This window comes from Xenopus laevis, chromosome 7S (genome assembly GCF_017654675.1).
Source record: "Xenopus laevis strain J_2021 chromosome 7S, Xenopus_laevis_v10.1, whole genome shotgun sequence".
NCBI classification, from domain to species: Eukaryota; Metazoa; Chordata; class Amphibia; order Anura; family Pipidae; genus Xenopus; species Xenopus laevis.
In genome coordinates this window covers 145,733-173,094 of record NC_054384.1, presented here as the reverse complement: position 1 = coordinate 173,094, position 27,362 = coordinate 145,733, and the positions used below count along the sequence as shown (strand labels likewise).

The following is a 27,362-nucleotide window of genomic DNA, read 5'->3' as shown; positions in this document are numbered from 1 at the left end:
AGACTGGGGAAGTTCTGCATTCCACTCCCATTAGTCACTGAGCAAACAGGCCCGGGCAGCACGGCTCCTGGCACTCACATCCGCATTCACTCAAACTGCCGCCCTCACTATACCTGATATTTCCAGGAAATCAGATGGAAGCATAAGGGGAGGGGCAGGAAGTCCATGACTCAAACAGTGGGTGGGACTAGAGCACTCTGATGGAAGCTTACAGGGGGAGGGAAAGGGAGTCTATGACTCAAGCAGTGGGTGAGGCTAGAAAACCCTGGATGAGCTTTCACCTCAGTCCTGCAACATGTGGGGTTATATTATGTTGGGGTATATTAGGACAAGATCGCATTCCACTTGGCCTCACAGCATATACGGTTTATTAATGTCTTAATGTACATGGACAGGATCAGATTCCAGTTCAGCCAAATATTTCTCTGCACTGCTGGCTCTGACTCCTGCTAAATATCAATTCAATGCCAATATCGATTCATTCCTGATTTTTAGGAATGAGCGAATTTTACCCGTTCCGCTTCACCAAAAATTTGCCGCCTGCAAAATGTCTCCGACATTTCCGCAGTGAAACAAGGCAAAAAATTCGCTCATCGTAACTTATTTTCACTGGGTTTATAGTTCTGTGTAGAGAAGAAGAGAAACAGATAGACAGTGACACACACACACAATGACAATTACACAGAACTATAAACCCAGTGAGAATGAGGAATGAATGGATATTGGGTAGTTGTATCAGGAGTCAGAAGCAGCAGTGCAGAGAAGAGAAAGGGACAGACACAATGACAGTTACACAGAACTATAAACCCAGTGAGAATGAGGAATGAATGGATATTGGGTAGTTGTATCAGGAGTCAGAAGCAGCAGTGCAGAGAAGAGAAAGGGACAGACACAATGACAGTTACACAGAACTATAAACCCAGTGAGAATGAGGAATGAATGGATATTGGGAAGTTGTATCAGGAGTCAGAACCAGCAGTGCAGAGAAGAGAAAGGGACAGACACAATGACAGTTACACAGAACTATAAACCCAGTGAGAATGAGGAATGAATGGATATTGGGTAGTTGTATCAGGAGTCAGAAGCAGCAGTGCAGAGAAGAGAAAGGGACAGACACAATGACAGTTACACAGAACTATAAACCCAGTGAGAATGAGGAATGAATGGATATTGGGAAGTTGTATCAGGAGTCAGAAGCAGCAGTGCAGAGAAGAGAAAGGGACAGACACAATGACAGTTACACAGAACTATAAACCCAGTGAGAATGAGGAATGAATGGATATTGGGTGTATATGAATGTAAGCTCTTTTGGGCAGGGACCTCTTTAGCACTTGTATCTGTTATTGGTGTTTTTTGTATTTTCCTGTATATTTAATGGATGGGACTATTGTTTGTACAACACTATGGACTATGTTGCCATTTTATAAATACATGTTATTAATAATAATAATAATAATAATATGCAACGTATTGCTCATTCCTCAGTTCTGCTTCCCATAATCCTCCGTGTGATGGTGACAGACAGTCTCTCGCACTAGATTGTGGTACGACACATATTTGCCTGTAGGAAAGTTGTTGGGGGGGCCCAGGAATAGTTGAATTTAGAGACTAGCAATTCCCGGTGTTACACAGTTTTGTGCCGGGTATAATTTCCCTGTACGGCAGCCCCCACTTTAGGGCTTGATGGATCCTGTGGGTAAATAGCCCCTCGCTGGGTATCAGAGGGGGCGACTCCTCTGCATTTGCCCCTCAGGTTGTGTTCATGGATGGGATGGAGGGACATGGGGGTAAAAAGGGATTCAAACCCCCATATTTACTGTGGAATGTTCTTTAATGAAACCTGCAGACATTGCCCAAGACATAACCAAGGAAACATCTCAGATATTTGTGCAGAGGGAACGGCTTGGGGATTGTTACCAAATTTGGCAGGTTTCACAGAGTTTCTAAGAAAAAATGTCGTCAACTTTATGCCCCCTCCCCATGTTCTGCCCCAAATCTCCTCTTTGTCTCACAATGAACTTGTACTGAACATGAAACTCAATGTCAGGGGCAGGGACCCTCTTATTTACCCTTAAATCTGACAGCAACAGTTACACTCACACAAATACACTCTCACACACACTCACACTCATTCGCACTGACTCACAAAGACACACTCATGCAGACACACACTCATACACACACACTCATACACACACACACACTCCCACACATTCATTCATACACACTGACACTCTCACACACAGGCACAAAGACACACTCACACAAACACAAAGACATTCGCACAGAGATCCCAGTGGTACATGTCTAGCACCCCCTGACTGTTGTACCCCAGGTAAGTGCCTCTTATGCCCCCCCCCCCCCGCCAGTTCTGGCCCCATATAAAGCACACACAGCAGTGCAGGGCTCACACATAACAACTAGAAGCTGCAGGGACAGAGAAGTGATGGGACAGACCAGACTCAGACACAGAAGCTCACACTCTACAATAAAGTGAAACAATGTCTCAAACTGTGAGTGAAACATTTACCAAATGAATTGTTACTGATCCCACAACCAGCTGCAAATTGGGGTATAAATGACCCTAAAACAGCAACAGCACCCCAATGAGAGTGAATGAGGAACCCACAATTCTACAATTGCAACAGCGCAAATGCCAGAGACCCCCAAATCTAATCCCTACTGATAAACTGCAATGAACCCTAGTACTGACTCCATCAAATGTGCATCTTAGTCAATATGAATGTTGGACTCTACCCACTATTGGGGGGATGGGACTGGGAGAGAGATATTGGGGTGCTGAATGGGACAGGGAGAAAGATTTTGGGGAATGGGACTGGGAGAGAGATATTGGGGGGATGGGACTGGGAGAGATATATTGGGGGATGGGACAGAGAGTAAGATATTGGGGAATGGGACTGCGAGAGAGATATTGGGGGATGGGAGAGAGATATTGGGGTGATGGGACTGGTAGAGAGATATTGGGGGATGGGACTGGGAGAGAGATATTGGGGGGATGGGAGAGAGATATTGGGGGATGGGAGAGAGAGCGATATTGGGATGATGGGAGAGAGATATTGGGGGGATGGGAGAGAGATATTGGGGGATGGGAGAGAGAGAGATATTGGGGAGATGGGAGAGAGATATTGGGGACTGGGAGAGAGATATTGGGGACTGGGAGGGAGATATTGGGGGGATGGGAGAGAGATATTGGGGGGATGAGCGAGAGAGATATTGGGGGGATGGGAGAGAGATATTGGGGACTGGGAGAGAGATATTGGGGGGATGGGAGAGAGATATTGGGGGATGGGAGAGAGATATTGGGGGGATGAGAGAGAGAGAGAGAGATATTGGGGGGATGGGAGAGAGATATTGGGGACTGGGAGAGAGATATTGGGGGATGGGAGAGAGATATTGGGGGGGATGGGAGGGAGATGTTGGGGCGCTGGGGGGTGAGAGTGACGATGGTAGAAAAGAGGAGACAGAAGCTTCTCATGAGCGCGCCTGGTACCCAGTAAGGCGCGCCCCCGCAGCCGCAGCCAATCAAGAGCCGCCGGTCCCGCCTGTTTGTGAGCCAGAGAGAGAGAAGGGACCGCGGATCGTCACGTCCGGAGCCTCCCGGGAATGATGGGCCCCCAGTGACAGGGGATCCCCCCTCTTCCCCAATATCTGTCTCTTCCCCATCCCCCCCTCCATTGTCTCTCTCCTCCGCCCGCGCACCTGCTCCGACCCCCCCCATCAACATCATGGGCTGCATCGGATCCCACAGTGCCGGTAAGTGCCCCCCCGACCCGGACATATTCTATATAATAACCCCCCCATATATACACACTGTATAATAACCTCATATATACACACTGTATAATAACCCCCCCATATATACACATTGTATAATAGCCCCCCCATATATATACACACTGTATAATAACCCCCATATATACACACTGTATAATAACCTCATATATACACACTGTATAATAACCCACCCATATATACACACTGTATAATAACCCCCCATATATACATACTGTATAATAATCTCATATATACACACTGTATAATAACCCCCATGTATACACACTGTATAATAACCCCCCCATATATACACACTGTATAATAACCCTCATATATACACACTGTATAATAACCTCATATATACACACTGTATAATAACCCCCATATATATACACTGTATAATAACCCCCCATATATACACACTGTATAATAACCCCCATATATACACACTGTATAATAACCCCCATATATACACACTGTATAATAACCTCATATATACACACTGTATAATAACCCACCCATATATACACACTGTATAATAACCCCCCCATATATACATACTGTATAATAACCTCATATATACACACTGTATAATAACCCCCATATATACACACTGTATAATAACCCCCCCATATATACACACTGTATAATAACCCTCATATATACACACTGTATAATAACCTCATATATACACACTGTATAATAACCCCCATATATATACACTGTATAATAACCCCCCCATATATACACACTGTATAATAACCCCCCATATATACACACTGTATAATAACCCCCATATATACACACTGTATAATAACCCCCATATATACATACTGTATAATAACCTCATATATACACACTGTATAATAACCCCCATATATACACACTGTATAATAACCCCCCATATATACACACTGTATAATAACCCCCCCATATATACACACTGTATAATAACCCCCCATATATACACACTGTATAATAACCTCATATATACACACTGTATAATAACCCCCATATATACACACTGTATAATAACCCCCCCATATATACACACTGTATAATAACCCCCCATATATACACACTGTATAATAACCTCATATATACACACTGTATAATAACCCCATATATACACACTGTATAATAACCCCCATATATACACACTGTATAATAACCTCATATATACACACTGTATAATAACCCCATATATACACACTGTATAATAACCCCCCCATATATACATACTGTATAATAACCCCCCATATATACACACTGTATAATAACCCCCCCATATATACACACTGTATAATAACCCCCATATATACACACTGTATAATAACCCCCCCATATATACACACTGTATAATAACCCCCATATATACACACTGTATAATAACCTCATATATACACACTGTATAATAACCCCCCCATATATACACATTGTATAATAGCCCCCCCATATATATACACACTGTATAATAACCCCCATATATAAACACTGTATAATAACCTCATATATACACACTGTATAATAACCCACCCATATATACACACTGTATAATAACCCCCCATATATACACACTGTATAATAACCCCCCATATATACACACTGTATAATAACCCCCCCATATATACACACTGTATAATAACCCCCATATATACACACTGTATAATAACCCCCCCATATATACACACTGTATAATAACCCCCATATATACACACTGTATAATAACCTCATATATACACACTGTATAATAACCCCCCCATATATACACATTGTATAATAGCCCCCCCATATATATACACACTGTATAATAACCCCCATATATAAACACTGTATAATAACCTCATATATACACACTGTATAATAACCCACCCATATATACACACTGTATAATAACCCCCCCATATATACATACTGTATAATAACCTCATATATACACACTGTATAATAACCCCCATATATACACACTGTATAATAACCCCCCATATATACACACTGTATAATAACCTCATATATACACACTGTATAATAACCCCCATATATACACACTGTATAATAACCCCCATATATACACACTGTATAATAACCTCATATACACACTGTATAATAACCCCCATATATACACACTGTATAATAACCCCCCCATATATACACACTGTATAATAACCTCATATACACACTGTATAATAACCCCCATATATACACACTGTATAATAACCCCCCCATATATACACACTGTATAATAACCCCCCATATATACACACTGTATAATAACCCCCCCATATATACACACTGTATAATAACCCCCATATATACACACTGTATAATAACCTCATATATACACACTGTATAATAACCCCCATATATACACACTGTATAATAACCTCATATATACACACTGTATAATAACCCCCATATATACACACTGTATAATAACCCCCCCCCATATATACACACTGTATAATAACCCCCCATATATACACACTGTATAATAACCCCCATATATACACACTGTATAATAACCCCCCATATATACATACTGTATAATAACCCTCATATATACACACTGTATAATAACCCTCATATATACACACTGTATAATAACCCCCCATATATACACACTGTATAATAACCCCCCATATATACACACTGTATAATAACCCCCATATATACACACTGTATAATAACCCTCCCATATATACCCACTGTATAATAACCCCCATATATACACACTGTATAATAACCCCCCCATATATACACACTGTATAATAACCCCCCCATACACACACTGTATAATAACCCCCCATATATACACACTGTATAATAACCTCCATATATACACACTGTATAATAACCCCCATATATACACACCGTATAATAACCCCCCATATATACCCACTGTATAATAATCCCCCCATATATACACACTGTATAATAACCCCCATATATACACACTGTATAATAACCCCCCATATATACATACTGTATAATAACCCTCATATATACACACTGTATAATAACCCTCATATATACACACTGTATAATAACCCCCCCATATATACACACTGTATAATAACCCCCCATATATACACACTGTATAATAACCCCCATATATACACACTGTATAATAACCCCCATATATACATACTGTATAATAACCTCATATATACACACTGTATAATAACCCCCATATATACAAACTGTATAATAACCCCCCCATATATACACACTGTATAATAACCCCCCCATATATACACACTGTATAATAACCCCCCATATATACACACTGTATAATAACCTCATATATACACACTGTATAATAACCCCCATATATACACACTGTATAATAACCCCCCATATATACACACTGTATAATAACCCCCCATATATACACACTGTATAATAACCTCATATATACACACTGTATAATAACCCCATATATACACACTGTATAATAACCCCCCATATATACACACTGTATAATAACCTCATATATACACACTGTATAATAACCCCATATATACACACTGTATAATAACCCCCATATATACACACTGTATAATAACCTCATATATACACACTGTATAATAACCCCCATAAATACACACTGTATAATAACCCCCCCATATATACACACTGTATAATAACCCCCATATATACACACTGTATAATAACCTCATATATACACACTGTATAATAACCCCCCCATATATACACATTGTATAATAGCCCCCCCATATATATACACTGTATAATACCCCCATATATAAACACTGTATAATAACCTCATATATACACACTGTATAATAACCCACCCATATATACACACTGTATAATAACCCCCCCATATATACATACTGTATAATAACCTCATATATACACACTGTATAATAACCCCCATATATACACACTGTATAATAACCCCCCATATATACACACTGTATAATAACCTCATATATACACACTGTATAATAACCCCCATATATACACACTGTATAATAACCCCCATATATACACACTGTATAATAACCTCATATACACACTGTATAATAACCCCCCATATATACACATTGTATAATAGCCCCCCCATATATATACACACTGTATAATAACCCCATATATAAACACTGTATAATAACCTCATATATACACACTGTATAATAACCCACCCATATATACACACTGTATAATAACCCCCCCATATATACATACTGTATAATAACCTCATATATACACACTGTATAATAACCCCCATATATACACACTGTATAATAACCCCCCATATATACACACTGTATAATAACCTCATATATACACACTGTATAATAACCCCCATATATACACACTGTATAATAACCCCCATATATACACACTGTATAATAACCTCATATACACACTGTATAATAACCCCCCATATATACACACTGTATAATAACCTCATATACACACTGGTATAATAACCCCCATATATACACACTGTATAATAACCCCCCATATATACACACTGTATAATAACCCCCCATATATACACACTGTATAATAACCTCCCCATATATACACACTGTATAATAACCCCATATATACACACTGTATAATAAACCCCCCATATATACACACTGTATAATAACCCCCATATATACACACTGTATAATAACCTCATATATACACACTGTATAATAACCCCATATATACACACTGTATAATAACCTCATATATACCACACTGTATAATAACCCCCATATATACACACTGTATAATAACCCCCCCCCATACATACACACTGTATAATAACCCCCCATATATACACACTGTATAATAACCCCCATATATACACACTGTATAATAACCCCCCATATATACATACTGTATAATAACCCTCATATATACACACTGTATAATAACCCTCATATATACACACTGTATAATAACCCCCCATATATACACACTGTATAATAACCCCCCATATATACACACTGTATAATAACCCCCCATATATACACACTGTATAATAACCCTCCCATATATACCCACTGTATAATAACCCCCATATATACACACTGTATAATAACCCCCCCATATATACACACTGTATAATAACCCCCCCATACACACACTGTATAATAACCCCCCATATATACACACTGTATAATAACCTCCATATATACACACTGTATAATAACCCCCATATATACACACCGTATAATAACCCCCCATATATACCCACTGTATAATAATCCCCCCATATATACACACTGTATAATAACCCCCATATATACACACTGTATAATAACCCCCCATATATACATACTGTATAATAACCCTCATATATACACACTGTATAATAACCCTCATATATACACACTGTATAATAACCCCCCCATATATACACACTGTATAATAACCCCCCATATATACACACTGTATAATAACCCCCATATATACACACTGTATAATAACCCCCATATATACATACTGTATAATAACCTCATATATACACACTGTATAATAACCCCCATATATACACACTGTATAATAACCCCCCCATATATACACACTGTATAATAACCCCCCCATATATACACACTGTATAATAACCCCCCATATATACACACTGTATAATAACCTCATATATACACACTGTATAATAACCCCCATATATACACACTGTATAATAACCCCCCCATATATACACACTGTATAATAACCCCCCATATATACACACTGTATAATAACCTCATATATACACACTGTATAATAACCCCATATATACACACTGTATAATACCCCCATATATACACACTGTATAATAACCTCATATATACACACTGTATAATAACCCCATATATACACACTGTATAATAACCCCCATATATACACACTGTATAATAACCTCATATATACACACTGTATAATAACCCCCATATATACACACTGTATAATAACCCCCCCATATATACACACTGTATAATAACCCCCATATATACACACTGTATAATAACCTCATATATACACACTGTATAATAACCCACCCATATATACACATTGTATAATAGCCCCCCATATATATACACACTGTATAATAACCCCCATATATAACACTGTATAATAACCTCATATATACACACTGTATAATAACCCACCCATATATACACACTGTATAATAACCCCCCTATATATACATACTGTATAATAACCTCATATATACACACTGTATAATAACCCCATATATACACACTGTATAATAACCCCCCATATATACACACTGTATAATAACCTCATATATACACACTGTATAATAACCCCCATATATACACACTGTATAATAACCCCCCATATATACACACTGTATAATAACCTCATATACACACTGTATAATAACCCCCCCATATATACACACTGTATAATAACCTCATATACACACTGTATAATAACCCCCATATATACACACTGTATAATAACCCCCCCATATATACACACTGTATAATAACCCCCCATATATACACACTGTATAATAACCTCCCCATATATACACACTGTATAATAACCCCCATATATACACACTGTATAATAACCCCCCCATATATACACACTGTATAATAACCCCCATATATACACACTGTATAATAACCTCATATATACACACTGTATAATAACCCCCATATATACACACTGTATAATAACCTCATATATACACACTGTATAATAACCCCCATATATACACACTGTATAATAACCCCCCCATATATACACACTGTATAATAACCCCCATATATACACACTGTATAATAACCCCCATATATACACACTGTATAATAACCCCCCATATATACATACTGTATAATAACCCTCATATATACACACTGTATAATAACCCTCATATATACACACTGTATAATAACCCCCCATATATACACACTGTATAATAACCCCCCATATATACAAACTGTATAATAACCCCCCATATATACACACTGTATAATAACCCTCCCATATATACCCACTGTATAATAACCCCCATATATACACACTGTATAATAACCCCCCCATATATACACACTGTATAATAACCCCCCATACACACACTGTATAATAACCCCCCATATATACACACTGTATAATAACCTCCATATATACACACTGTATAATAACCCCCATATATACACACCGTATAATAACCCCCCATATATACCCACTGTATAATAATCCCCCCATATATACACACTGTATAATAACCCCCATATATACACACTGTATAATAACCCCCCATATATACATACTGTATAATAACCCTCATATATACACACTGTATAATAACCCTCATATATACACACTGTATAATAACCCCCCATATATACACACTGTATAATAACCCCCCATATATACACACTGTATAATAACCCCCCATATATACACACTGTATAATAACCCTCCCATATATACCCACTGTATAATAACCCCCATATATACACACTGTATAATAACCCCCCATATATACACACTGTATAATAACCCCCCATACACACACTGTATAATAACCCCCCATATATACACACTGTATAATAACCCCCATATATCCAACTGTATAATAACCCCCATATATACACACTGTATAATAACCCCCATATATACCCACTGTATAATAACCCCCATATATACACACTGTATAATAACCCCCATATATACACACTGTATAATAACCACCATATATACACACTGTATAATAACCCCCATATATACATACTGTATAATAACCTCATATATACACACTGTATAATAACCCTCATATATACACACTGTATAATAACCCCCCATATATACACACTGTATAATAACCCCCATATATACACACTGTATAATAACCCCATATATACACACTGTATAATAACCCCCATATATACACACTGTATAATAACCCCCCATATATACCCACTGTATAATAACCCCCATATATACACACTGTATAATAACCCCCATATATACACACTGTATAATAACCACCATATATACACACTGTATAATAACCCCCCATATATACATACTGTATAATAACCCTCATATATACACACTGTATAATAACCCTCATATATACACACTGTATAATAATCCTCATATATACACACTGTATAATAACCCTCATATATACACACTGTATAATAACCCTCATATATACACACTGTATAATAACCCCTCATATATACACACTGAATAATAACCTCATATATACACACTGTATAATAACCCTCATATATACACACTGTATAATAACCCTCATATATACACACTGTATAATAACCCTCATGTATACACACTGTATAATAACCCCTCATATATACACACTGTATAATAACCTCATATATACACACCGTATAATAACCCTCATATATACACACTGTATAATAACCCTCATATATACACACTGTATAATAACCGTCATATATACACACTGTATAATAACCCCCATATATACACACTGTATAATAACCCTCATATATACACACTGTATAATAACCCCCCATACATTGTTTAATTTGTGCTGCATTTGAGAAGCAGTATCAGTAAGAAGCAGTATCTGCAAATTGTTTCTGTTTCTCTTTTTGCGGTTGTTCTGATTGTGTTTTATTTCTTTCTATAGGCAGTGAAGGGGCCGCTCTGGACTGGAAAGGGTTAAAGGATGCTGACCAAGGAACCACGGAAAACAGCTCTGTGCACGGCAGCAGCACCCACCGGCCTTCCAATGAGGTACCCCAGTGATTGTACCCCACTTTCCCCTCTTCTTATCCTTATTTCTCCTGAGAGGGGAACTTGTTTCAGAGTTCCGTGTATAACTCACCCTCATCATTTACAGTAGGGGGTACATTATCCCTTATAATACATGAGTGATACTCAGAGTTCCCTGTATAACTCAGCCTGCAGCCTTGTGCCTTTATATGGTCACAGAACAACCCCTCAGTGACTTCTTATATCCTTATCATTTACAGTAGGGGGTACATTATCCCTTATAATACATGAGTGATACTCAGAGTTCCCTGTATAACTCAGCCTGCAGCCTTGTGCCTTTATATGGTCACAGAGCAACCCCTCAGTGACTTCTAATATCCTTATCATTTACAGTAGGGGGTACATTATCCCTTATAATACATGAGTGATACTCAGAGTTCCCTGTATAACTCAGCCTTGTGCCTTGTGCCTTTATATGGTCACAGAACAACCCCTCAGTGACTTCTAATATCCTTATCATATACAGTAGGGGGTACATTATCCCTTATAATACATGAGTGATACCTAGAGTTCCCTGTTATAACTCAGCCTTGTGCCTTGTGCCTTTATATGGTCACAGAACAACCCCTCAGTGACTCTAATATCCTTATCATTTACAGTAGGGGGTACATTATCCCTTATAATACATGAGTGATACTCAGAGTTCCCTGTATAACTCAGCCTGCAGCCTTGTGCCTTTATATGGTCACAGACCCCTCAGTGACTTCTAATATCCTTATATAGTTACATAGTAGTTACATAGTTAAATTGGGTTGAAAAAAGACAAAGTCCATCAAGTTCAACCCCTCCAAATGAAAACCCAGCATCCATACACACACCCCTCCCTACTTTTAATTAAAATTCTATATACCCATACCTATACTAACTATAGAGTTTAGTATCACAATAGCCTTTGATATTATGTCTGTCGAAAAAATCATCCAAGCCATTCTTAAAGGCATTAACTGAATCAGCCATCACAACATCACCCGGCAGTGCATTCCCCAACCTCACTGTCCTGACTGTGATGAACCCCCTACTCTGTTCCTTTAAATGAAACTTCTTTTCCTCTAGTCTGAAGGGGAGGCCTCTGGTACGTGATTCTCTTTATGGGCAAAAAGGTCCCCTGCTATTTGTCTATAATGTCCTCTAATGTACTTGTAAAGTCTAATCATGTCCCCTCACAAGCGCCTTTTTTCCAGAGAAAACAACCCCAACCTTGTCAGTCTCCCCTCATAATTTAACTCTTCCCTCCCTCTAACCAGTTTAGTTGCACTTAGTCTCTGCACTCTCTCCAGCTCATTTATATCCCTCTTAAGGACTGGAGTCCAAAACTGCCCCCATACTCCAGATGAGGCCTCACCAGGGACCTATAAAGAGACACAATTATGTTTCATCCCTTGAGTTAATGCCCTTTTTTATACAAGAACTTTATTTGCTTTAGTAGCCACAGAATGACACTGCCCAGAATTAGACAACTTGTTATCTACAAAGACCCCAAGATCCTTCTCATTTAAGGAAACTCCCAACACACTGCCATTTAGTGTAGAACTTGCATTTATATTATTTTTGCCAAAGTGCATAACCTGCATTTATCAACATTGAACCTCATTTTCCAGTTTGCTGCCCAGTTTCCCAGTTTAGACAAATCACTGTGCAAAGTGGCAGCATCCTGCATGGAACCTATAGTTCTGCACAATTTAGTCTCATCTGCACAAATAGAAACAGTACTTTCAATGGCCACCTCCAGGTCATTAATAAACAAGTTGAAAAGCAAGGGACCTAGTACAGAGCCCTGCGGTACTCCACTAACAACACTGGTCCAATTAGAAAATGTTCCATTTACCACCACTCTTTGTAGTCTATCTTTTAGCCAGTTCTCTATCCAGGTACAAATACTATGTTCCAGGCCAACATTCCTTCATTTAACCAGTAACCTTTTGTGTGGCACTGTATCAAATGCTTTAGCAAAGTCTAAGTAAATCACATCCACTGCCATCCCAGAATCGAGGTCTCTACTTACATTCTAGTAAAAAGAAATTAAGTTAGTCTGCCAAGATCTATTACGCATAAAACCATGCTGGCACAAACTCATAGTATTATGATTTGCTATGAAGTCCAGTATCTTATCCTTTATTAACCCTTCGAAAAGCTTTCCTAATACTGACGTCAGACTAACTGGCCTATAGTTTTGAGGCTGAGAACGGGATCCTTTTTTGAATAGAGGCACCACATTAGCAATTCGCCAGTCTCTCGGCACTATGCCAGATCTCAATGAATCCTGAAAAATTAAGTAAAGAGGTTTGGCAATCACAGAGCTAAGCTCGCTAATTACCCTGGGATGAATACCATCTGGCCCTGGACCTTTGTTAATCTTAACATGTTCAAGTCTCTTTTGAATTTCTTCATGTGTGAACCATGCATCATTAGTTGTATTACTAGAATTGGGAGTGTTAAGAAGGAAACCTTCACTTACTGGTTCTTCATTTGTGTAGAAAGATGAAAAATACGAGTTCAGAATCTGCGCTTTTATTTTGTTTTCATCAACCAGCTGACCCCCCTCTGATAGTAAGGCTCCCACCCCTTCCTGCTTCATTTTTATCATTTACAGTAGGTGGCACAATGCCATATCATACACTAATGAGGGTAGAGCTGAACCCTAAGGGCAAACAGCGGGGGGCAGGGTATAAAGGGCAAAATTTTGGTGCTTGATGCTGGTTTTTGCACTTTGTCGCATGTCCTGTCTATGTAACACACTTGTTGCATTGGGTCTGCCTGCCATCTTGTGGCCAAGTGGAGCATGACATCCAGCAGCCAGTGGACAGTGAGAAAGAGAAATTGGATTTTCTGTAGGTAAATCAATGAAACTCTGAGCAGATGATACAGAAACAACATCCCATCATATTCAGGGGCATATATATATTTCCAGGCAGACCGATTGTCCCAATATTCTTTTTCCCTGGTGACAGGGCAAGACCCCATTAGGGGCAGAAGCTGCAGTTTATAGAATGTGAGTCTCTTTGTCCTTCCCAAAATCGAATATATATAAACCCCCAAAAGAGGGAATACGTATAGGGAGCGATCAGCGCCTGTGGCAACAGAAATAAAAAACAACAAAAATAGCGCAATACGTTTGCAATGTAGAATATCACCCCGTGCTTGCACTGGATATTAAGTGAATGTGTTTTCCCCTTTTCCTTCAGGTGGCTATTAGTGAATGAAAGTGGCAATTCAAGTGAACAGAGGGGCGGAAGAGTGCTTTTCCTGTAAAAATAGAATATGTTCCAAGGATGCAGGTGCCTCCACCTTCTATATAAAATGCCTACTTACAAACCACTGGCGTGGTATAATGCGTTTAATATGAAGCTCTCTCAGGTTTTCTCCTCCAGTGTTCGACTCCGTCCAGGTTCCCAAAGTAGGAATACAAACCGATGATAGTGTAACACCGTTTATTTAAAACATAATTAAAAGCAATTAAAATTTACACTCACATTTCCCTTGCGGGTTTTTGCGCATTGAGTCCAACAAACAGTTTTTCTGGGGTCCCCAGAGGCAGTCCTGCCAGCTCGCTCCAAAAATCTTTTCTGCTCGCTCCAGGTGCCTTGGTCCAGGTTGTTGCGTCCCCCAAACTATGCCTAACGCGTTTCGCTGGATGCTGCCAGCTTCCTCAGAGGCGTCATCCAGCGAAACGCGTTAGGCATAGTTTGGGGGATAGTTACACTATCATCGGTTTGTATTCCTACTTTGGGAACCTGGACGGAGTCGAACACTGGAGGAGAAAACCTGAGAGAGCTTCATATTAAACGCATTATACCACGCCAGTGGTTTGTAAGTAGGCATTTTATATAGAAGGTGGAGGCACCTGCATCCTTGGAACATATTCTATTTTTACAGGAAAAGCACTCTTCCGCCCCTCTGTTCACTTGAATTGCCACTTTCATTCACTAATAGCCACCTGAAGGAAAAGGGGAAAACACATTCACTTAATATCCAGTGCAAGCACGGGGTGATATTCTACATTGCAAACGTATTGCGCTATTTTTGTTGTTTTTTATTTCTGTTGCCACAGGCGCTGATCGCTCCCTATACGTATTCCCTCTTTTGGGGGTTTATATATATTCGATTTTGGATTCATGTACAGTTGAGAGACTGTGAAGGGGTCGGCAAGAAATAATCTAAGAGACTGACATTTTTTCATTGGGCTGCATTTTGTAAGCTTTATTGTTTTTCTTTGTCCTTCCCCCCTGCCCCCTCCATTCCCAATATCTCAACACAAAGGGGCTCAGCCTGGGGGAGAGAGAAATCAAAGAATTGTGGTTGAAATTAATTAACTCCACCTAAGTAGTAGGACCAGTCCCAGGAGTCTCTGGTATTGGACCTGATCTGATTTGTACCGCCCCTTTTGTGTGACTGTCATAGACCCCCAAGATTATAAACTCCACTACAGCAGCAAATTTCTGTTTCAATTTCACTTTCAATTTCTGTTTCAATTTCACTTTCAATTTCTGTTTCAATTTCACTTTCAATTTCTGTTTCAATTTCTGTTTCAATTTCTGTTTCAATTTCAGTTTCAATTTCTGTTTCAATTTCACTTTCAATTTCTTTTTCAATTTCACTTTCAATTTCTTTTTCAATTTCACTTTCAATTTCACTTTCAATTTCTGTTTCAATTTCTGCTTCAATTTCTGTTTCGATTTCACTTTCAATTTCACTTTCAATTTCACTTTCAATTTCTGTTTCAATTTCTGTTTCAATTTCTGTGGGGTGATTTTTGTTCCACCTGCAGAGCTGAAAAGCACAAAGAAAACAAAGTCCCTCAGATCACCCCATTGATTATTACTCTAAATGATAAGGATATTAGAAGTCACTGAAGGGTTGATCTGTGACCATATAAAGGCACAAGACAGCAGGCTGAGTTATACAGGGAACTCTGAGAATCACTCATGTATTATAAGGGATAATGTACCCCCTACTGTAAATGATAAGGATATTAGAAGTCACTGAGGGGTTGTTCTGTGACCATATAAAGGCACAAGGCTGCAGGCTGAGTTATACAGGGAACTCTGAGTATCACTCATGTATTATAAGTGATAATGTACCCCCTACTGTAAATGATAAGGATATTAGAAGTCACTGAGGGGTTGTTCTGTGACCATATAAAGACACAAGGCTGCAGGCTGAGTTATACAGGGAACTCTGAGTATCACTCATGTATTATAAGGGATAATGTACCCCCTACTGTAAATGATAAGGATATTAGAAGTCACTGAGGGGTTGTTCTGTGACCATATAAAGGCACAAGGCTGCAGGGTGTATTTGGGGGAGTCGTGGTGCCAGGGTGGGCAGGAGGGGTGAGAGGGTGTTCTAGGGGGTGTTTTGAACATTATGTGGATGAGAATTTCCTTCTGTTGTTGGAGATGTTGGTGTAATTGTTCCCCAGGGTCCCCCCTCATTTCTTGTGTCTGGGAGTTGCTTCTCCCCATATTTCTGCCCCCCTGTGACTCTGTGTCTGTGTCTCATGTGACTGTTCTCCCCTCTCTCTCAGACCCGCACTGAATTCTCCTGGGACGGATTTAATGTGAGTTCAAATGATCTTGTGCCTCAGCCCCGTTTTCCTTTGCAGCCCCCCTCATATCAGGCCCCCGGTATCCTCTGTGCTTCGTGGTCACCCCCGGGACCGGCAGTTGTGATGTCCCAAGATCTTTGTCTTTTTATTCAGCAACTGCGCAGGGATCTCATAGGCTCCTCCCCCAAGTTCAGAATATCACCCCCTGGTATAGAGAATAAGATTTCTAATTAACCCTTTTATCAACACTCACTTGTCTGTCCCTTTCCTTCCTCCCCTGTGACTCCCCCAGTGTCCTCTGTTTGCTACAGCCTCACTCCATTCACCCCACTACAGTCTCTCTCCTGTCCCTCACTCCAGTCTCTCTCTTGTGCCTCATTCCAGCCTCTGTCTCTCCTGTCCCTCACTCCAGTCTCTCTCTCTCCTGTGCCTCACTCCAGTCTCTCTCTTGTGCCTCACTCCATTCTCTCTCTCTCTCTCCTGTCCCTCACTCCAGTCTCTCTCTTGTGCCTCATTCCAGCCTCTGTCTTTCCTGTCCCGCACTCCAGTCTCTCTCTCTCCTGTGCCTCACTCCAGTCTCTCTCTCTCCTGTGCCTCACTCCAGTCTCTCTCCTGTGCCTCACTCCAGTCTCTCTCTTGTGCCTCACTCCATTCTCTCTCTCTCTCCTTTGCCTCACTCCAGTCTCTCTCTTGTGCCTCATTCCAGCCTCTGTCTTTCCTGTCCCTCACTCCAGCCTCTCTCTCCTGTGCCTCACTCCAGTCTCTCTCCTGTGCCTCACTCCAGTCTCTCTTGTGTATCAGTAGACTGCACCCCCTGGCATGTTGTGTGCATGTGTCACTTGCCCCTATGCCCCCCTGTACCCACATAACAGATGTTGTCCCCCCTGTGTGTTGTCCTGTTGGAGGGTCACGCTGGTCTCTCTCTCTCTCTCTGTCCCTCTCTCTGCTCTGAGCGAATGTCTCCTCTCTCTTTTGGTCTGACTGTCAGTTCTCCATGGAAGATACCACCTCGATCCTTCCTCGACTGAAGAGACACTCTAATGCCTATGGAATTGGTGCTCTCGCCAAATCCTCTGTCAAAGGTACTGTACCCCTCCCTAAGTGAACCTGAAGCCACGCCCCAATGGGCACACCCTTACACCTCTTCTTCCAGTCACGTTCCATTTCATAACTTGGCTCCTCCCTCTCTCCCCAAGGTGTCTCTCGGACCATGAAGGATCATGTGACCAAGCCAACTGCCATTGGGTCAGGCCGTGTTGCTCACATGATTGAGTGGCAGAGTTGGGGCCAACCCCCGGCCCCCACAACTGAGACCACCCGAATGGACAGCGATGCCTATTCTGACCTGAGTGACGGAGAGAAGGAGGCTCGTTTCCTTGCAGGTGAGTCACAATATATCAGTGCAAAGCCAAAAACAGGGCATGCTGGGAATTGAACATGACTAATAACATACCATTAGGACCCAGTGTAGCCTGTAGCCCTTCATTATCCTGTCTGCCCCTCCAAACCCCTCACTGCCCCACTGCTCTGCTGTTCTCAACCCACTGCCTGTGTATCTACTGAGTGTGAGTGGGACTATACTGTGTGTGGTACTGAGTGTGAGTGGGACTATACTGTGTGTTGTACTGAGTGTTAGTGGGACTATACTGTGTGTTGTACTGAGTGTGAGTGGGACTATACTGTGTGTTGTACTGAGTGTGAGTAGTACTATACTGTGTGTTGTACTGAGTGTGAGTGGGACTATACTGTGTGTTGTACTGAGTGTGAGTGGGACTATACTGTGTGTTGTACTGAGTGTGAGTGGGACTATACTGTGTGTTGTACTGAGTGTGAGTGGGACTATACTGTGTGTTGTACTGAGTGTGAGTGGAACTATACTGTGTGTTGTACTGAGTGTGAGTGGGACTATACTGTGTGTTGTACTGAGTGTGAAGTGGGACTATACTGTGTGTTGTACTGAGTGTGAGTGGGACTATACTGTGTGTTGTACTGAGTGTGAGTGGGACTATACTGTGTGTTGTACTGAGTGTGAGTGGGACTATACTGTGTGTTGTACTGAGTGTGAGTGGGATTATACTGTGTGTTGTACTGAGTGTGAGTGGGACTATACTGTGTGTTGTACTGAGTGTGAGTGGGACTATACTGTGTGTTGTACTGAGTGTGAGTGGGACTATACTGTGTGTTGTACTGAGTGTGAGTGGGACTATACTGTGTGTTGTACTGAGTGTGAGTGGGACTATACTGTGTGTTGTACTGAGTGTAAGTGGGACTATACTGTGTGTTGTACTGAGTGTGAGTGGAACTATACTGTGTGTTGTACTGAGTGTGAGTGGGATTATACTGTGTGTTGTACTGAGTGTGAGTGGGACTATACTGTGTGTTGTACTGAGTGTGAGTGGAACTATACTGTGTGTTGTACTGAGTGTGAGTGGGATTATACTGTGTGTTGTACTGAGTGTGAGTGGGACTATACTGTGTGTTGTACTGAGTGTGAGTGGGACTATACTGTGTGTTGTACTGAGTGTGAGTGGGATTATACTGTGTGTTGTACTGAGTGTGAGTGGGACTATACTGTGTGTTGTACTGAGTGTGAGTGGGACTATACTGTGTGTTGTACTGAGTGTGAGTGGGACTATACTGTGTGTTGTACTGAGTGTGAGTGGGATTATACTGTGTGTTGTACTGAGTGTGAGTGGGACTATACTGCGTGTTGTACTGAGTGTGAGTGGGATTATACTGTGTGTTGTACTGAGTGTGAGTGGGACTATACTGTGTGTTGTACTGAGTGTGAGTGGGACTATACTGTGTGTTGTACTGAGTGTGAGTGGGACTATACTGTGTGTTGTACTGAGTGTGAGTGGGACTATCCTGTGTGTTGTACTGAGTGTGAGTGGGACTATACTGTGTGTTGTACTGAGTGTGAGTGGGACTATACTGTGTGTTGTACTGAGTGTGAGTGGGACTATACTGTGTGTTGTACTGAGTGTGAGTGGGACTATACTGTGTGTTGTACTGAGTGTGAGTGGGACTATACTGTGTGTTGTACTGAGTGTGAGTGGGAATATACTGTGTGTTGTACTGAGTGTGAGTGGGACTATACTGTGTGTTGTACTGAGTGTGAGTGGGACTATACTGTGTGTTGTACTGAGTGTGAGTGGGACTATACCGTGTGAGTGGGACTATACTGTATGTTGTACTGAGTGTGAGTGGGACTATACTGTGTGTTGTACTGAGTATGAGTGGGACTATACTGTGTGTTGTACTGAGTGTGAGTGGGAATATACTGTGTGTTGTACTGAGTGTGAGTGGGACTATACTGTGTGTTGTACTGAGTGTGAGTGGGACTATAATGTGTGTTGTACTGAGTGTGAGTGGGACTATACCGTGTGAGTGGGACTATACTGTATGTTGTACTGAGTGTGAGTGGGACTATACTGTGTGTTGTACTGAGTGTGAGTGGGACTATACTGTGTGTTGTACTGAGTGTGAGTGGGACTATGCTGTGGGCTGTATTGAGTGTGAGTGGGACTATACCGTGTGAGTGGGACTATACTGTGTGTTGTACTGAGTGTGAGTGGGACTATACCGTGTGAGTGGGACTATACTGTGTGTTGTACTGAGTGTGAGTGGGACTATAACTGTGTGTTGTACTGAGTGTGAGTGGGACTAATACTGTGTGTTGTACTGAGTGGTGAGTGGGACTATACTGTGTGTTGTACTGAGTGTGAGTGGGAATATACTGTGTGTTGTTACTGAGTGTGAGTGGGACTATACTGTGGTGTTGTACTGAGTGTGAGTGGGACTATACTGTGTTGTTGTACTGGAGTGTGAGTGGGACTAATACCGTGTGAGTGGGACTATACTGTATGTTGTACTGAGTGTGGAGTGGGGACTATAACTGTGGTGTTGTACTGAGTGTGAGTGGGACTATACTGTGTGTTGTACTGAGTGTGAGTGGGACTATGCTGTGGGCTGTATTGAGTGTGAGTGGGACTATACCGTGTGAGTGGGACTATACTGTGTGTTGTACTGAGTGTGAGTGGGACTATACCGTGTGAGTGGGACTATACTGTGTGTTGTACTGAGTGTGAGTGGGACTATACTGTGTGTTGTACTGAGTGTGAGTGGGACTATACTGTGTGTTGTACTGAGTGTGAGTGGGACTATACTGTGTGTTGTACTGAGTGTGAGTGGGACTATACTGTGGGCTGTATTGAGTGTGAGTGTGTAGCACTGCTCCCCCAGGGAGTGTGACTATGTGGTTAGTGGAGGGGGGGCAGGATGACAGGCAGAAGGTCAGGGTTTCGGGTGACACTGGCAAATGCGACTCATGACTCTCAGCAGAAAGAAGACCCGGCAGTGGATAAAGAACAGTAAAGCTGAGTCTGGGGAATGGAATGTGCCTGTGGAGAAAGTGCAGGATATTATGGCGGCGGCGGCTGCTGCTGGTGAAACACTGAGGGCAGGTAGGGGCTGGGGGGGGGCAGATATATTTTGTGTGGGGAAGGAGAGGATCCACCCAAATCTCTAAATCAGACACATTACAAATGGATCTCATTAATCAACAGTCCAATTCAGCATTGTCTCACAGGGTTAGGGCTCTACACAAACTGGTTGGTCCACCCTCCCCCCCTTACCTGAGCCCCCCTATTGGGTGATACACCTCTGAGGGTCTGGGATGGTGGAATGGTAAGGACTGCAAGTTCCTAGGGCTTGGGGGCAACAGCCTGGAAATAAAGGAATGTGCCCTACACCCACACTCTCCCTATTAATTGTTTCCTCTCTCCCAATACAATAGAAGGGTGTATCACCCTAATGCACATAAGGTCACCCAGTAGCTGAATAGGGACAGAGGTACAATAACATAATTGGTCACATGTTCCCAAGGCACAGGACATTCTGCAAACTCAGGAGATTGGGAGCAAGGGGCTGGGGGGTTCAGGAGAAGATTGGGAGTGGGAGGTTGAAGGGATCAGGAGGAGGTTACAGATTTGAGGCTAGTGGGTTTAGGAGGAGATTAAGAACAGGACGTTGAAGTGATTCATGATTAGTGAAGACTGGGAACAGGAATGGTTCGGGGGGGGGGGGGAGATGAGGAACATGAGACTGGAGGTTGTTGGAAGAAAGGGTTGAAGGGTTTAAGACAGGGATCCCCAACCTTTTGAACCCGTGAGCAATATTCAGAAGTAAAAGGAGTTGGGGAACAACATTAACATTAAAAATGTTATTGGGGTGACATATAAGTGCTGTGATTGGCCATTTTGCAGCCCCTATGTGGATTGTCAACCTACATTGAGGCTCTTTTTGGCATTACACCTGGATTTTATGCAACCAGAACTTGCCTCCAAGTCAGGAATTTAAAAATAAGCACCTGCTCTGAGGCCACCGAGAGCAACATCCAAGGGGGTGGAGAGCAACATGTTGCTCACGAGCTACTGGTTGGGGATCACTGGTTTAAGAGGAGATTAGGAACAGTAGGCTTGAGGGAGTCTGGAGGGTTCAGGAGGAGATTAAGAACAGGAGGTTGAAGTGGAGGAAATTGAGAACAGGAGACTGGAGGAGATTGGAACCTGAAGGCAGAGGGGAATAGGAACAGGAGGTTGAAGGAATCACAAATAAATTAGAAACAGGTTTCAGGAGTTGTGCAGGAGATTGGAAACAGGAGGCTGGATGGTTAGACACAAGATTGGAAACAGGAGGCTGGATGGTTAGACACAAGGTTGGAAACAGGAGGCTGGATGGTTAGACACAAGGTTGGAAACAGGAGGCTGGATGGTTAGACACAAGGTTGGAAACAGGAGGCTGGCTTCTAACCTTAACCCAACTAGATGCTGGAGGGTTTGGGAATTGATTGTGAAAGTAAGTTGAATGGATTCGGTGGAGACTGAGAAGGGAAAAAGTTTTAAACCAGGAGGCTAAAGGGATCGGCTTTTCCTCCTGATACCTTCAATCAGCTCTTCCCAATCTCATTCCAGTCCCTCCTCCTGTTTCCCAACTCCTCCCAGTCCTGCCAGTTTATTGTCTAAAACCTCCACCAGAACCCTTCCTAGAGTCTCATGTAGCCCATCTTCTAACCCCTTCATTCTCAGTTCTTTTAATGTTTCTTTTAATTCTCAGTTCTTTCTGTTTCCTCCAGCTTCCTGTCCCATTTCCTCCCTTTCCTTTGTACCCCATTTACCCCTGTTTTTCCCATTGTTTTCCATGTCCCTCCCAATTTCCTTTGTATACATCTTGCAGGAGTTTATATACAGTAAATACAATGTATCCTGGATCAGCTTGTTCTGTAGGTTTCACCCCCTTATATTGTTCCTGGTTCAAATGGAGGGGCATTTCCATTTGCTAATTATGTACCTGGGGCAGATGGGGTAATTTTGCCACTGACACTTTGGAGAAGGGTAGGAGGTTTCTGTCTGATGCTGCAGGGATTCATGTTCATGAGTGGGAGGGACCATATTTCCTTACTGACAAAATATCCAAATGTAATTTAGTGTTTCCTGGATTCCTGCAGTTTTATTCCCCCAGAAACCCCCAAATCTATATTCACTTTGGCAGGAGTAATGCAGCAGTTTGCCATCTCAGAGGCAACTCTTATGGCCTGGTCCTCCATTGATGGGGAGGAAGAGAGCATCAACTCCAACCAAGAGAGACAGAGCGAGACCTACCAGGAGCTGCTGGAAAACCAGGGTAACGGGTCAATGAATGAGGAACATGGGCAATGTGAGCTCAGAGGGGCATCTCCCAGGGAAAGGGACCCGCAGAATTTATTCTAAGTCCAATATATTCTATGTCTGTGACCAAGAGGGAGGCCTAACTAAGGCCTATCTAAGTAGCTGCTCAGACTCACTTTCATTTCAAATCAGCCTTAGCCATCTATAGGTGAACTAAATCTCAACAAAGATTGAGGGTAGAATGTGATGTTGGGTTTCTGTTCCAGCCCAAGCCCCCAAAATTCCTACACCAGGGAAGATCTGTGACGCAGAAGATGCCCCCAGAAGCTCCCCCTCTTCTATTCTGCTGTTCCGCAGCATATGCTCTGGTCTTGGGGACATTCAACAGTATATATATACAATATAACACTCACACTCTACAGTCTATATATACAATATAACACTCACAATCTACAGCCTATATATACAATATAACACTCACACTCTACAGTCTATATATACAATATAACACTCACACTCTACAGTCTATATATACAATATAACACTCACAATCTACAGTCTATATATACAATATAACACTCACACTCTACAGTCTATATATACAATATAACACTCACAATCTACAGTTTATCTATACAATGTAACACTCACAATCTACAGTCTAATTATATACAATGTAAGACTCACAATACAAGACTGACTCTGATATTACATGGCTGCATAGAAATCAGTACAGTCTGCATCAGAACCGATTCCTAACTAGTCGCATAGCTGCTATTACACATGTGATTAATGTTCCCCTGATTACGTGTCCCTGTAGTTAGTGGGAGATGCATGATGGGAGCTGCAGGGGGCAATGCTGAAGGGCAGATCATTATTGTTATAGAGATGCTGAATGTGGGGGTTACAGGTGATGGGTGGGGGCAACAGAGAGGAGAACCTGAATTAGGTGCCAGTGGTGTCTGAGCAGAGACTGGGGGGGGGTCACATTCACCCTCCTTATTCCTCCCCCCTGCAATATGTTACTGTGTCCCCCATGCCTTGCCTACCCCCAACTATAATTGTCACATATTGGCTTTTAGTGATTTGCCCCCTTGTTTTGTCTCTGTCTCAGATAACATTGGGCAGACGCACTCTGATTGTTGGCCGCACTCCTATGTGTCCCAGGGGCTGTACTGTCTGGGCTCGTCGGAGGCGTGGGCGAGCAGTGAGCAGTCTATGACGGGGTCCCCTGTGCCCCCTGGAGAACCAGACTGTATCCCGGGCCCCGAGTTTGAGGAGAGACAGCTGGAGAACATCTGTGAGATTAGCCCTCAGCTGCTGCACTCTAAAATCTCCCCCATGGAAGAGGACGACGTGTTGTGTCATGACCTGCAGTCTCTGTCGCCCCAGCGGGAGGATTGCGAGACCCCCCCACACAGCCGCAAGGTGTCCGACGTGGCCACTTCAGGAGTGCAGTCGGGGGAGGAGGAAGAGGATCGAGAGATGGAGAACTGAGAGTGTGTGCGAGACTGCTCTGTGTGAGACGCTCTGGGTGTCATTTATCATGGGGAGCCATGAGGGGGACATGTAAGTTTTCATGCGGTCGCTATGCAACAAGTTGGGTAGTGACCGTGTCCCTTTCGCTCTCAGTGCGGCGGGAAGTCTGTGTCTTTCTAGTGTCTTTTATTTCGGGGGGTCCCTGCGTCCAACCCCCCCCATTGTGATATCAACACTTTGTGTGAGTTACCTCCATGCACGTCACATGCATTCCTGCCCCCGCGCCATCCCCACAGCAGGGGGGTCAGTGCCATTCATGGGGTGCACGTATTAACGCTGCAAGTGCTGGGGGCTGTGACAAGCCTTCAGACATCACTGGGCACAATTCTATGCATCTGACACGGCCTTGTTGGAAATGGGAAACGGGGAGTGGCACTAAATTGTCCCTTCTTGTTGTTTTGTGTGGTGTCCGACTTGTGTTGTTTATTTGTGCGACGGTTCTGCAGTGTTGCCCAGTCTCCCCAGAAGGGCGGCACATTGGTCCCCAGGCTGCATTCAGGGGGCATTGTCGGCCATACAAACCAATCAGCTTCCTCAGGAACTGCTTTTTCTTTTCTCAGTGGGCATTACATTTGCTGGCCGGCCAATCGGGGGGCTTTTTATTGAGGTTTCATACCCAAAGCCAGTTAAAACTCATTGCTTTTCTTTAACAGCGCAGTTTTATGCTCTCCTTATGCACTTCAGTTAAGAGCCCAGGTATGGAAGTGGGTGGGGAGGAAGAGGCCAGTGTTGCCCCCCAGGTGGCATTTTTTCTGTGAATGAGTAGTTTTAGTGTCAGTAGAATAGACCGTAGTGACATATGAATGGCAGTTCCCTCAGTTAAAGGGAAACTATTTGCAAAAAAATAAATAAATTGTGTAACCACAGTGAATGTATCCACTAAGGGCTGCGGGTCAGGGAGGTGACTCTGTGTTGATAAATGACCCCCAGAACGTGAGAGTGTTGGACAGAACCATCATCTCCCAATTGAGGAAGCAGCGACCGGACTCCCGTGGCCCCTGGCAACTCGTCTTCCCTGGTACCTTGGAATGTTCTCC

At 42.1% G+C, this 27,362-nt stretch overlaps 1 protein-coding gene across 3 annotated transcripts; it reads left to right on the top strand.

Moving 5' to 3' along the window:
* The first annotated feature begins 3,510 nt into the window (after positions 1-3,510).
* On the top strand, positions 3,511-27,191 carry fam131b.S (family with sequence similarity 131 member B S homeolog). Of its 3 annotated transcripts, XM_041570748.1 has the most exons (7): positions 3,516-3,774; positions 12,428-12,534; positions 18,098-18,130; positions 19,107-19,200; positions 19,315-19,500; positions 24,671-24,802; positions 25,901-27,191. In XM_041570748.1, exons 1-7 carry the CDS (start codon positions 3,747-3,749, stop codon positions 26,281-26,283), a joined length of 963 nt encoding a protein of 320 aa, XP_041426682.1. In that variant the 5' UTR covers positions 3,516-3,746; the 3' UTR covers positions 26,284-27,191. The 3 variants fall into 3 exon arrangements, with proteins under 3 accessions (XP_041426684.1, XP_041426682.1, XP_041426683.1); XM_041570750.1 differs by lacking the exon at positions 24,671-24,802 and having other exon boundaries at positions 3,511-3,774; XM_041570749.1 differs by lacking the exon at positions 18,098-18,130.
* Positions 27,192-27,362: the final 171 nt, after the last annotated feature.